This window comes from Nannospalax galili, unplaced genomic scaffold (genome assembly GCF_000622305.1).
Source record: "Nannospalax galili isolate Female #2095 unplaced genomic scaffold, S.galili_v1.0 scaffold63, whole genome shotgun sequence".
In the NCBI taxonomy this organism is placed as follows: domain Eukaryota; kingdom Metazoa; phylum Chordata; class Mammalia; order Rodentia; family Spalacidae; genus Nannospalax; species Nannospalax galili.
Genome location: NW_008355272.1, coordinates 2,415,818 through 2,429,403, shown reverse-complemented (window position 1 = coordinate 2,429,403; position 13,586 = coordinate 2,415,818). Strand labels below are relative to the sequence as shown.

At 40.8% G+C, this 13,586-nt stretch overlaps 1 protein-coding gene across 4 annotated transcripts in view; it reads right to left on the bottom strand.

The window, feature by feature from the left end:
- Sv2b (synaptic vesicle glycoprotein 2B) overlaps positions 1-13,586 on the bottom strand; it is a 209,592-nt gene that overhangs the window by 12,931 nt on the left and 183,075 nt on the right. For all 4 annotated transcript variants that reach the window (XM_008852332.2, XM_017802980.1, XM_017802981.1 and 1 more), the window contains exon 10: positions 1,225-1,358. In XM_008852332.2, the coding sequence (XP_008850554.1) occupies positions 1,225-1,358 (134 nt within the window). The remainder of the gene's footprint in view (positions 1-1,224; positions 1,359-13,586) is intronic.

Here is a 13,586-nt window from a genome sequence, read left to right as displayed (position 1 = left end):
TGCAAATGGAGAGGCATCATTAAAATTTGAAGAATAAAAAGATATGGCAGTTTTAATAACAAATAGTAAAGTTCTAGAACTCATTATTTTTTAAAACCAAGCTAGGAAGAAATTCAGGAAAGTACATCTCATAACAGATTATTCAAGACTGGGGGGGTTCTAGAGACCAGATATCAAACCTTCTGAGGCCAATAGCAGGAAGGAAGACATTGCAGGAACCATCTCTAGGCATTGATCCCAGAGGGAAGACATAAATCTAGACATGAAGCAAGCAGTTCAGTGCAAAGTACACAGGTTTCAGAGCCAAGCAACTGAGATGGAATCAAATTCTAACTCCTTGCTAACTGTGGCCTTAACCAAGTTGTCCAAGTCCGTTGCTTCAGGTACAAGGTAGGGATAATCATAGCTCATTTGCGGGGGGGTCTACTTTTGAGACAGGGTCTCCGTGTAGCCCCAGCTGTCCTGGAACTCACTATGTAGACCAGGCCAGCCTCAAACTCAAAAAGACCCACCTGCCTCGGCCTCCCAAGTGCTGGGATTAAAGGCGTGCACCACCACACCTGTCCTTTTTTCTTTTTTGGTGGGGGGAGGTTTATAGTGCATTTTTGATAACTGGTAATGCCCAGGTAGCTTGTTGTGTCCCAGCCGCACTTGGGATGTTACTAAATCTATGATGTGAAAGGTAGCAGTAATGGAAGGGGTAGAGGAGTGAAATTTTGTGCTTTTTTTAATCATAGCAATCAGCAATAATATGATTCTAAAACATTATTAACATCTTGCTTTTGGGGTCAAGTCTGAACAGATGTAATATTCCCTTTTCATTTATCATGAAAATGCAGTTTTGAACTGTACAAGTTTCAAATTATGCAGAATATTTAAGAATGAATCCCAGGCTAAAAGTGTAGCCCATCTGGGATGCTGGTTTCATGAGTGTCATACTTTGTCCTGTAAAATGTCAGTCTTAATCTGATGAGGATACTTGGCCAGAACTTTTGCTTCATATGTGATGAAAACATAGGTACAGATAAACCAAATGCCAGATACACTAATGGCATCTAATGTACACCATTCCTGGGGCTGGAACCAACTTCTCCCCTGCTAAGGCTGGTTATAGGTGTCTACAAATCCCTTCCTCCTCCTGTAGCTCATGGTATGTGCTTTGGCCCCTAAGTCATCAGGCCACCCTTGCAGCACAGCACACTCATGGCGTGTCTGTCTACTTACCTGTGTTATAGAAGATGGTGGATTCAATGGTGCAATTCTTGAAATAAGTGTCAGTAGATGTAACATCTTCAAAATGGCATTTGTCAAAGAATGTATCTTCAAAGAGGACATGTTTAAAGTACATCTTTATGAACCTGTGGGAAAGACAGTATCCCTGCGTGATTCATCCAAAGGAAAGAAAGCAGTTGCATCCAAAGTGGAAAGCACAGAAAGGTGAAAACAAGACCTTTGTGGCAAATGGTGCTGGAACATTATTTCAAACCAGACTAGTACCCAGTTTCTCAGTCACTTGTTTATTGCTGGCAAAGGGGCTTCAGGACCACAGAATCAGGCATCTGGTCCAGGTATATATGAGGGAATCCACACCAACCATCTGGCTCCCAAATTCAGAGCCATAGGCATTCCATATCAGAATGACAGAATATATGGCCAACAGCTCACTTTCCCATGTGCCTTAAACCCATGAAGATCCTTAAGCTGGTCCTAAATATGGGCAAACAGGCATTGTCATTCACACCAAGGGTAGACTTTAATAAATATAGCCTCCTTGGGTAACAATTTTACAGATTTTTTTTGGTCTTTTTGAGACAGGGTCTCCCTGTAATACCCCAGCTGTCCTGGAACTCACTATGTACCAGACTGTATATCCCTTTGACCTAGGAATTGTCCTATATACATTTTCTCATATATTTAAAGAGTTATATTCACTGGTCTTCATAGAAACATTGCTTATAACAGCAATGATTCCTACACACATTCACAGCTACATGTATATATATAAGCATACATGATGCATACATATAGACAGGCATAGATATCATAGAATGGAATTCCATGTGGCCACTACAGTAAAGGAAACAGATCTATATGTATTAATATGGGACAATCTTTAAGATTTTTTAAATGAGTCCAGTATGACTGTTCACTCTTGTAATCCCAGCACTTGGGAGGCTGAGGAAGGAAGATTGCCATGAGTTTGAAGCCAGCCTGGGCTACTAGGGAATTCCCAGACAGCCTAAGATATAGTGTTAGACCCTGACTATGGTGAAAGGAGAACTTAGAAGGTAGAGGCAAGAGGATCAGGAGTTCAAAGCCAGGCTGGACTTTATGAGCTCTTGCCCTGGGGAGGGAGGGAGGGAGGGAGGGGAAAAAATCAAGATACAATTATAGGGCTTACAACATATGGTACATGTGCTTTTAAATATATCTGCAGAGTTACCAAAATGAAAAACAGTGGTGAGGCCTGGGGAGGTGTGACAGGACGACATGAGATCAGCTTAATTTTCACTGTATTCCAAGACTATGCATTAATTTTCACTTAAAAGCATCCAGTTAGCAAGTGGTAAGACCCCTAGGTAGTTATGAGGTGCACCACACTGGGGAGTCACTCAGTGCAGCTCCAACTCCCATATTTAACTTCAGCGGAAAGAACAATACCACATTTAAAAGCCCCTTCAATCCATGTCAATCTCATCCTCTCTTGCTTGTCAAATATTTAGAGTGGAAGCCTTTAGATATGTCCTCATTGGTGAATAACTGCAACCAGTTCATTCCTTCATACATTTTCACATTCAATCTTCAGCGAACCCTTTTTTAAATGTTTTAATTTTTGTGAATTCCATACAATATATTTTGATCATATTTAGATCCCCTTCCACATCTCTAAACCACCTTCCTAGCCCCCTACAAAATTTCTTAACTGTAATATACCTATATATGTAATATATACTTATAGACATATATTTATATATTATGTACATATAAATACTATATATATTAAGGCCTATAGAGTCAGGTTTGTGTCCCCAAATGCCCTTCAGTGTGGGTTCATCCAATAGAGCCTGGTCAACCTACTAAGAGTCTCATCCTTAAATGACATTGAATCTCACCTTCCCAGCAGTCATCAGTTGCCAGTAGTTTCTCAAGTAGGGTTGGGATTTCTTCCCCACTTCCCCTTATCTGTGCTGGGATTTTGTCTGGCTTGAGCTTACGTGGGACTTGTGTATGCTTTCACCATTGCTGTGAGTTCATATATGTAAGTGACCAGCTGTCTGGAAAACTGTTTCCTTGTGGTCATCCACCACCTCTGGCTCTTGCAATCTTTCTTCCCCCTCTTCCACAAAGATCCCTGAGCCTTGGAAGGAAGAAGTTTGGTATAGGTGTCTTATTCAGGATAACAGTCTGTGGCCTCTTATTCTCTGAACGTTGTCAGCCAACCCTTCCTAAGCATGGTACTAGGTCCTACGAGTAGAGAGGGAAGCCATGGTCCATGCCCTCCAGTCTAACGAGGGTATGGACTTCAAGAAAAGTAGACTACTGCAATGTGATGGGAATCACAAGGACAGAGCATCGCTGTGAGTTAAGGGTCACTGTTCTTTAGAGTCCCAAGATGACTCACTCTGATCACGTGTAATGACCAGTGCTCCACTGTGCTCTGCTCAGATCCTAACCTAGAGTCACTCATCATTAGCTTCTGCCAAAGCTCCTCCTACCCAATGAGAAAGGCTTGGGCCACTGCTTGTCAAAGCAATGTCCTGAATACTTCATCAGAATGAACTAGGAGACCATTGCTAAAGATGAGTTTCCATTGCTGAGCATAGTGATGAATACTTGTAATCTGAGGATTCGGGGGACAAAGACAGAAGGATCATGAGTTCAAGGCCACCTGGGAGACCCTGTCTCAAAAAAAATCATAATCATTTGAAGCAGAAACCAGATCATTACACTTCCAAAACCTTAAGAATTAATGGGTTAGGAAACCAAATTATCTTGAGTCATTTTTCTTAGAGACAAATTTTCAATGGGCATTTAAACTCAAGTATAAAAATATTTGTCATGAACCCTTCCAGTTTCCATAGAAAAACTAATTGAGGCATGGTAGCTTACACCTGTTATCTCAGCACCTAGGAAGCTGAGGCAGGGTTGCCTGTGAATTGCTGTGAATTTTAAGCCAGCCTGAGCTATAGAGTGAGACAGTCTCCAAAAAAAGGCAGAGTATTGTGTCAGTCTCCCATACTCCCAGCACTTGGGAGGCAGAGGCAGGAAAATGAGGAGTTCAAGGTTATCCTCAGTGACATAAGGAGTTTGTGGCCAGCCTGCATCAAAGACAGGAGAGGGGAGAGGAGGCAAGGGGAAGAACGAAGGGAAGGAGATGAGGAAAGGGGGAAGGAAGAGGAGGAGAGGAAAGAAAACCTAATTAGGATACTTTTTATTACAGAAAAATGCCCAAATTTGAATGCCAATGTGTTTACATGGAGCTATTCCTGGAGACCGTTTCAGTCTCAGGCCTTCAGGCCTGCCTCTTCTTTTTCTTTCTTTCTTTCTTTCTTTCTTTCTTTCTTTCTTTCTTTCTTTCTTTCTTTCTTTCTTTCTTTCTTTCTTTCTTTCTTTCTTTCTTTCTTTCTTTCTTTCTTTCTTTCTTTCTTTCTTTCTTTCTTTCTTTCTTTCTTTCTTTCTTTCTTTCTTTCTTTCTTTCTTTCTTTCTTTCTTTCTTTCTTTCTTTCTTTCTTTCTTTCTTTCTTTCTTTCTTTCTTTCTTTCTTTCTTTCTTTCTTTCTTTCTTTCTTTCTTTCTTTCTTTCTTTCTTTCTTTCTTTCTTTCTTTCTTTCTTTCTTTCTTTCTTTCTTTCTTTCTTTCTTTCTTTCTTTCTTTCTTTCTTTCTTTCTTTCTTTTTTGAGACAGGGTCTACTATTTAGCCCCTGCTGGCCTGGAACTTGCTACATGGACCACCCCAGGTTGGCCTCCATCTCACAGCGATCTACTTGCCTCTGCCTCCTGAGTGCTGGGATTAAAGGCAGGCAGCCCCTTGCCTTTCTTAATATATCCTTCTCTTTAATATAATAATGGGCTGGTGATAAGGCCTTCAGTGATATTTTAATATTCTTCAAAGTGTGGATAAAAAAGCAGAACCATAAATCATAGTTGAGTCTGACACAGGCAGACCTTAAAATGTATTTCCAAGTGGTTTATAAAAACTCACAGTGATAAGGGAAGAGCTAAAAGAAGAAAGGGCCAACATATATTTTATGAGTCTTTACATAAATCATCTCCTCCAGTCTCCAACTGATACACTGAACCATCTCAAGACTCCTCATTCATGGGAGTTCAGAGGTTGAAAGCAAAGTGACCAAAACACCAGGTGTGCAATCCCAGCAGTTGGAAGACTGAGGCAGAAGGATTGTGAGTTCAAGGCCAGACTGGGCTACATAGTGAGTTCCATGAGAGCCTGTGCTAGTGAGTCTCTGTCTCCAAGGAGAGAGAGAGAGAAAGAGAGAGAAAGAGAGAGAAAGAGAGAGAGAGAGAGAGAGAGAGAGAGGAGAGGGAGGGAACACAGAGACACAAAGAGGGGAAAGTAGGTAAGCAAAAGTCTAAGTATCATTTTTTCTTCTTCTCCTTGTCCTTTAAGGAAAGACAAGCCATTGGTAATACAGTGTCTAGGATAGAATTATTATTAAAGCCTGATAATAAGCCAAACAGGCTCCAGTGGACAGTTCCAAACCTGTGGTCACACAGGCAGCCCTAGTTAAAGTCAGTGGGTTACAAAACAAAACAAAGGATATGAATGTGGAAAAGTGATTTGTATGGGAAGGGGGTTGGCAGGGGTGGGAGGGAAATTAGAAAGGGTGGGGTCAAGAGTAATCAGAATGCACAATATACACATATGAAATCATCACAAAACAAATTTGATAGATAAAATTCTTTAAAGTATAATTATTATAATATTTAATTACCATCAGCCTCAGACCCAGTGCCTGCCTAGTCCACAAGTGATTAAATGACACCAGAGTCACATTAATCTAGTCCTCGTGTTGGAGACTTGATGGTGTCACTGTCATGAAACTGGCTCTAATGAAAGAGATAAACAAAAGGTTGACTGTTAAAATCGATTATAATAATTACCAAGGCAAAGGCTATATCATCCAGTCACCTCATTTGTGGGGCACTTGTGACATTCAGAATCATGAGGTGATATTCAGAGGGGCAGAAAAGCTGTCCAACATGCAAAGAAGTGCATTCCAGGCAGAAGGCACAACGTGTGCAAAGTAGAAGCTCATCCTATCAGCCTATGAGCTGTCCTTCTTAAAGTAGGGAATTCTCTTTCACAGAAATTATGTTACCCTTTCAGGGAGTATACAACTAAAGGGCATGCTTCCCCAAGACCACAGCTCTACATGCCCTGCAGTAAACCACCAAGGCCAATGAACTGAGACAGAGTCCTAGAGGAAAAGGCCAGCTCCAGTCTCCACATGTTAACACATATCAGCTCCTGGTCTGAAGTAAGGCACTTCACAAACCAAGTGTTTGGGTCTGACTTGCTTTTAAAAATAGAGGAAGCAAATATCTGCAATACTCCACCGAGTTTGTCAGTCTCCAGCCTTTGCCCAGCTCTGAGAGCACTGTGCAAACAATGAAGAGAACTGTCCTGACTTAATCACCAAGCCAGCTTGTCCACTGCCCTTTCTTGCCTACAGCTATAAATCTGTAAAATAGGGGTGCAGAGGACAGTGTGTGATCTGAGAAATGAGACATGCCTAAACTCTGTGAGCGCTGGGAAGAGAGTGGACTGGGATGGGGCACAGCTCAGTGACAGACAGTATGGGTCAGGCCCTGGGCTCAAGCCCCAGCGTCACGAAAGGAAGGAAGGAAAGAAGGAAGAAAGGAGAAAAGGAGGGAGGGAGGGGGGAGGGAGGGAGGAAAGGAAGCAATCGGAAATGGCTATCTTCCCCAAATACTAAAATATTATTTCATGAAGAAAGAGAAAATGTGGATTCTGAAATTCCTAGCCTCAATGTTAACTGCAGTCTCTGAGGACAGAAATCCTCCTGCCTCAGGGAATCTGCAGTGAATCCAACTTCCTCTCCACTCTCACCTGTGGCTTCCCAGGTGCTGGGATTACCATACTCCCGTACTTCTCTTTTAGAGCGCTCCTAGCATATTTACTGCCTTTGGGACTAATAACTGAAGCCAAATTTAAAGAATATAGCAGAAGACCAAAGGTCAAATAATACAGATAAAAGCAAATATTAAACCAGCAACAGAAAACTAGTATAACAATTTTATACATAAATATGATTATGTATGTCCCAAGTAAAATGCTAATCATTGTCAAAAGTCCTCCCTCCCACTGATGAACTAACTATTCAAACAAACTACAGTGGTGCACTCGTATTATGGAATACTCGTCGATGATAAAGATGGAAAAAGCTTCTCTTTGTGCAGCAGCCTAGGTAAATCCCAAATGCATTGTGTGTAAGTGAAAAATGCAAGCTCCCAAGGCTTCAAATGGCACCAATCCATTTATATGGGACACGGAAGTTCACTGGTTACAGAGACTTGGGGTCAGAGAAGAAATGGCCAAAATGTACATGAGGAACTTGGAAAGCAGTGGAACTCAGTGACCAACTAGATCAACTCAGCATCCCCCACACCATAAATCGAGATGGGGAACCCATTCTTAGACACTGTACAAGATATCTCATTTGCAGCCCAAAATTATAACACATAAAGAAACAAGGATAAAGCAACATGATGTCAGATACAGTAATTTAATTGATATAGCAAGTCTTGGATTAGACATAAATACTGGAACTTTCAAGCATGGGATTTATTTATTTTGCACATTTTAATTGAATTTTTGTATATTTCATACAGAAAATCTTAATCATTTTACACCCCCTTCCCCATCGGTGTCCTCACCTACCCCCCACCCTGGATTTCATGCATTCTGTCATCTATGTTAAGGCCTATTGAGTTAATTTAATGTCCCCAGACATCCTTCAGTGCAAGGTCATCCACTGAGGTCTAGTCAGCCTATCTAGAGTTTCTTGTTTTAGGAAGATCAGCTCTTCCTCACCCAGCAGTAATCAGCTGCCAATGTTTCCTCAGCTAAGTTTGAAGCCTGCTGTTCATTTCCACAGTTCAGTGCTGGGGTTTTGTCTGTTTGAGTTTGCATGTTTGTGCATGCTGACACCATTGCTGTAGGTTCATATGAGCAGGAGTCTGTGGACTCTATTTCCATATGGCCATGTACTTCCTCCCTGGCTCTTACAATCTTCTCTCCCCCTCTTCTGCAATGGTCCCTAGGCCCCAGGTGGGTGGAGTTTAATATAGGAGTCCTGCCAAGGACCCATACTCTTCAATAAGAGAATTTAATATAGTTATTACTAACATACTAAATCCTTAAAAGGAGAGGCAGAGAATATTAATTTATGGTCAGAAAATCATGAGTGCAATGTAAATTGTCAGAAATCAAGTAGAAAAGAAAGGACTTTTAATGCAGTAAAAGGAATTAAGAATGCATTTGATGAACATATTTATCAAACTTCCTTCTAAATATTTATATATATATATATATTATATATCCATAGATTGGTAATGCTCTCAACCTTGGTTCAGAAGCTTCTCTTTGCAGTGGGCAGTGGTCAATGCAAAGACTCATAACTGGCCAAAGTGCTGAGAATAAGTGACTGTTGAATGCTCAGCCCTAAATGAGGCATCTATCGCAACCCCATCAAGGCTCAGGGAACATCACAGAAGAGGGGCAGAAAGAATGTAAGAGCTGGAAGATGAGAAGGGGTGTTGTAAAATGCTGTCTTGTGGATATGACAAGGCTATTGCACTCATGAACTCACTCCATAAGACCTGCACAAGACCAAGCCAGTAAATATTCTAGCATGAGTTGGGGAGAGGCTCCTGTTGATGGCTCCTGTTGAGAGGCAGCTGTTGATGGCTGCTGGGGGAGAGAGACTCATTTCCTTCAGGGATGTGTCCTCTGGTAGGTTGTCTATGCTGTGGTGCTCTCATACTCATATGGTCTCATACTCATATGCATGCTGGAGGCATTGGACTTAGTGGGTTATAAAACAAAGGAGAAAAGGACAGGGAGGAGGGGAGGGAGGGGGAAGTTGGGGGTGCTCAAGGGGGGTTGGGAGGGGAATTTGGGGTTGGATATGATCAAGACACATTGTATACACTTAGGAACTTGTCAAAGAATAAATCAAAAATATTCTTTAAAAAGAATGTATTTGATAGATTCATCGGAACACTTGTCACAACAAAGGAAGTAATTACTGAAATTATACATAGCTCAAGAGAAATTAGCAAAATAGAAACACAAAGAGAAAAATGAGGGAAGGAGAGAAAAGAGTTTCTAAAACCTGTGGGAAATGTCCAACAGTCTAACCTAGATGCAGCTGTAATTCAAGATGGAAAAGAGAAAATCTGACAGAAGATATTAGCTGAAGAATTAATAGTGAATCATAAGTAAATAATGAGAAAAATAAAGCCATAAGTTTAAGAAACTTAGAGAAACTCATACAGTGATACTGGACAAAGGAAAAGAATGAAAGGGAAGGAGCGGCCGCATGCCATCAGGTTAGTGACAAATACAGAAAGACAAGTTCCACACAGAGAAACAAAGACAAAAGCAGAGCAGGGTCCAGTGAGATAACTCTACAAGTAAAGGTGTTTGCCACATGCCTCCCAGCCCAAGGGCCTGAGCTCAATCCCCAGAACCCACACAAACGTGAAAGGAGGAGGAAACCAACTCCGTAAAATTGTCCTCTAATCTCCACATGCATGCTGTAACCAAACACACACACACACACACACACACACACACACACACACACACACACACACTACTAGAAATTTTAAAAACAAATGTCACTTTTAATTTTTCAATATATTGCAGAATTCTTGGGTGAGTGTATCTAAGCTAAAAGACCCTTCCCACTCAGTAATTTCACTTTCAGTTATATAAACTAGAGACTTTCTTTCATAAGAAGACTTTTAATAGTAATATTGTAAGAGCAAATAACTGTCACTATTTAAATGTTCATCAGAAGGAGAACAGACAAGTACAGCATGGATTATGCAGACAATGAAATTCAAATTAAGTGAGTTATATAGATCTGCTAACCATCACATCTGACCATCACCACAGGGGCAGCTACCTTCATCCGGTCTGCAAAGAATGAGCCCATAAACAGTCAGGCATAGACAGAGGAGGGGCACTCCCCAGCGGTGCCTTGGGGAGATTTTGGCAGTTGATAGCTGCCTGCTGCGGGATGGGGCAAGACAGGTCATTGTCTTCAGTGATGTGGCCACAGGTGAGTTACTCATGCTCTAGAGGATAACGCCACACCAGCAGCCCCATTAAACCCAGTGTGTCACAGAGCAAAAGCAAAAACAAAACAAAAAGACAAGAAAGTAGGGTGGGGACATGGTAGAAGGGGGTGTTGGTGGGAATGAGAGAGGCATACGGGAGAATGACGAGATGAGTGTAGCGGAACTCTGTTACATGTGTGTATAAAGAATAAATTAATTTTAAAAACCCTTAATTCTATAGAAAAAAACAAGTATAATAACTAACATTTATAGAGCTGGGAACTGTGGTGCACACTTGTAACCCTAGGACTCAGGAGGTGGAAGCAGGAAGATCAGGAATTCAAGGACATCCTCAGCTACATAGCAAGTTTGAGACCAGCCTGTGCTACATGAGACCATGTTTAAAATGTCAATACTAATGGTAATTAACATGTATATATGACGTAGTATGATATTCACCTGCAATTTGACACATGCAAAAGACAATTATATGGGGGTGGAGAGACGGCTCCAGGACCCACATGGCAGCTGATGATCATCTGTAACTACAGCTCCAGAGAATATGACGCCCTCTTCTGGCCACCATGGGCATTACATACATGTGGTACACTTACACACACAGGCAAAACATTCATACATATAAAATAAAATAAATTTAATTTTTTAAAGATAATTTTGTGGTGCTTACAGATATACAAATATACAGAAAAACACAAAAGCATGCAACCACTTATGAGCAAGTGAGTCATTTTCTCTGGAAAGGGACAGGAATAGTAGCAAGAATTTAACACTAGGGGCTAGGGATGTAGCTCAGTGGTAAAGTACCTGCTTAACACATGAGAGGTATTGGGATCAATCCTCAGAACCCTCCCTTCACCAAAACAAAAGGAAGGTTAACAAAGTAAATAAACTATTTTAAATTCTGAATTAATGAGCTATAGTTTATGATTTTATAAATGTAAGTGCCCTGAAGAGAGTTGTCTGTATTATTTGCTAGTCTCTGTAAGCGTCAAATATTCACAATAAAAAGGAGAAAACAAAGCAATAGTTATTTGCAGATGCTAGGATTATAGAACCAACAACAAAAGGAAAACTATTGGAATGAGTAAAGAGTCCAGTTCATACACAATAAACATCCAGGAATCAATAGGATTCCTATGAATTTGCAGTAATATGTGCAAATTTTTAATAGGACGGAAAGGAATCCTATTTTGAGTGCCCAATCAAAATACAAAATATCCAGGAATACTCTCAATAAGAACTGTGCAGACTCTATATAAAGTTACAAATTGTACTGAAAATTTTTACAAGGAAATATGGTTTGTGTTCCGTATCTGAATTATGACCTTCACATGTGGCCTGAGGCTTGGACAGTTCAGAGTGTGCCCAGGATCATCCAGGAGGTGCCTTTGCTCATTATCTACAGTAGGCATTTGTAAGAGAGTTACTGGATTGAAATTAGCCCCACTGCAAGTGACAAAATATGTTTTATTTACTCCCTGCTAAGGGCCCTGACAGCTCAATGACCTTTCAGGTGATGCATGAAATCTGCCTCCTTGATCATCGTACACAGACTGCCTTCAGTCTGGACTCCGCCACTTCCCACCATATATGTACTTCACTTTAGAGTAAACCTAGCAAGGTTCATTTTCATCCTGAGCTACTCACATCCAACCTTTGATGAAAGTCCTTGCTGTCTTTATATGACTTTAATAAGAATGCTTGTCTATGCTTCGTTGGCAAATCATGTTTGAATGGTGGCGTGTTCCCACTGACCCCAAGTGCTCAGAATGCATCAGCTTCCCTTCTGCAGTGAGGAAAGTTGAATATCAGGACATCACCTTCAGGGTCCTGACCTCTCACACACTTGAATCAGGCACATGCCCCTGAGGTCTAGGGAAGGTTAAGTCATTGAATGCCCTTCACCCAGCTTAACTCTGTCCTAAGATAGCCCTGCCAAATATCCTTCCAGAAAAACGGTACATTAATTAATTGCCTAATTAGTTAATACATACTCAGATGGAAACTGATCTTGTTTTAAATTACTAACAAGGGTAACGAGGCTTGACATTTTGGTTAAGAGTGTAACATATGAATCTTTTGTCTTTCTTATACCGTGAAAAGCTCACAAACTCAAAAGAAAACTGCATATTGGAACACAGAGCCACCAGGTCCCCCTAATATGCATGAGGACGTGTCAGAGAATGCTTAGGGCTGGGGCCCAAACTAATCTGTGCATTTCATTTCTTCTTGAGGACAAGGAGATAGGTTTCTCATCAGGATGAGGTTTAGCTTTCAGTGGGACTTACACATGCATAAGGAAGTCTGAAGTGCTGTTTACCCAGAAGTAATTCCTCCCCTTGTGTTTTAGTTGATAAAATAAATCACTTTCATCTAAATTTTAAGGCAGCCAAGTGTGCATGTCTGAGGGGGAATACATGCCCAGAGTGAGAAGCTGAAGACAGCAGGTTATTCCCTTGTAAGCTTTAGGCTTGGGGCTTTGAAAGATGAGGCATTGTCACCTCCTGACCAGCAGATGGCAGAATAATACAGGAAGAGAAACAAAGTAGCGTTCTTTTTTTTTTCCCCAAGATTGCTTGTTAACTTTACTCCAGGATATTGGTAGCATGTCATAACTGCCTAACAAAGAAAAAAAGTCTGAAGAATCAAAAAGAGTTAGAAAGCAGAGGTCTTAACATGAAACTATCGCTCAAAACAATGTAGAACCTAAAAATTGATCCCAAATTATCTAAAGAATTTCAATTACCATGAAAACATGTAAAGGTTTTCATAATTGGAACTCCAATAAGTAATGTTTTCATCTTGAGATGGTGACAGGAAAATTAGCTTAATTAAAACGCAAATATTAAATTACTGGAAATAAAAGGCTCATATTTAATTAAGATCGAGAGTGAGATACAAGTGTCAAAAGCAAATAGTGCATGCTGAAAGCAAACCCACCTAGCAATTGGGATGACTATGGGGACCAAGAGGCAAGAGTGTATGGCCATCTGACAAAATTTTGCCATGGTAGAATAGGGCACCTTTGTTCAGAATATTCAGGCATAGATGAACCTTTGCCAAGATGAGAAAAATCTTTTAGTTTTTCAATGGAACATAAGAATATGGGGGCTAGAGAGAAGGGTAAGCAGTTAAAAGCACCGGCTGCTCTTGCAGAGGACCCCAGTACAATTCCTAGTACCCACATGTCAGCTAACAACTGTTCATAACTCCAGTTCCAGGGGATCTGAAACC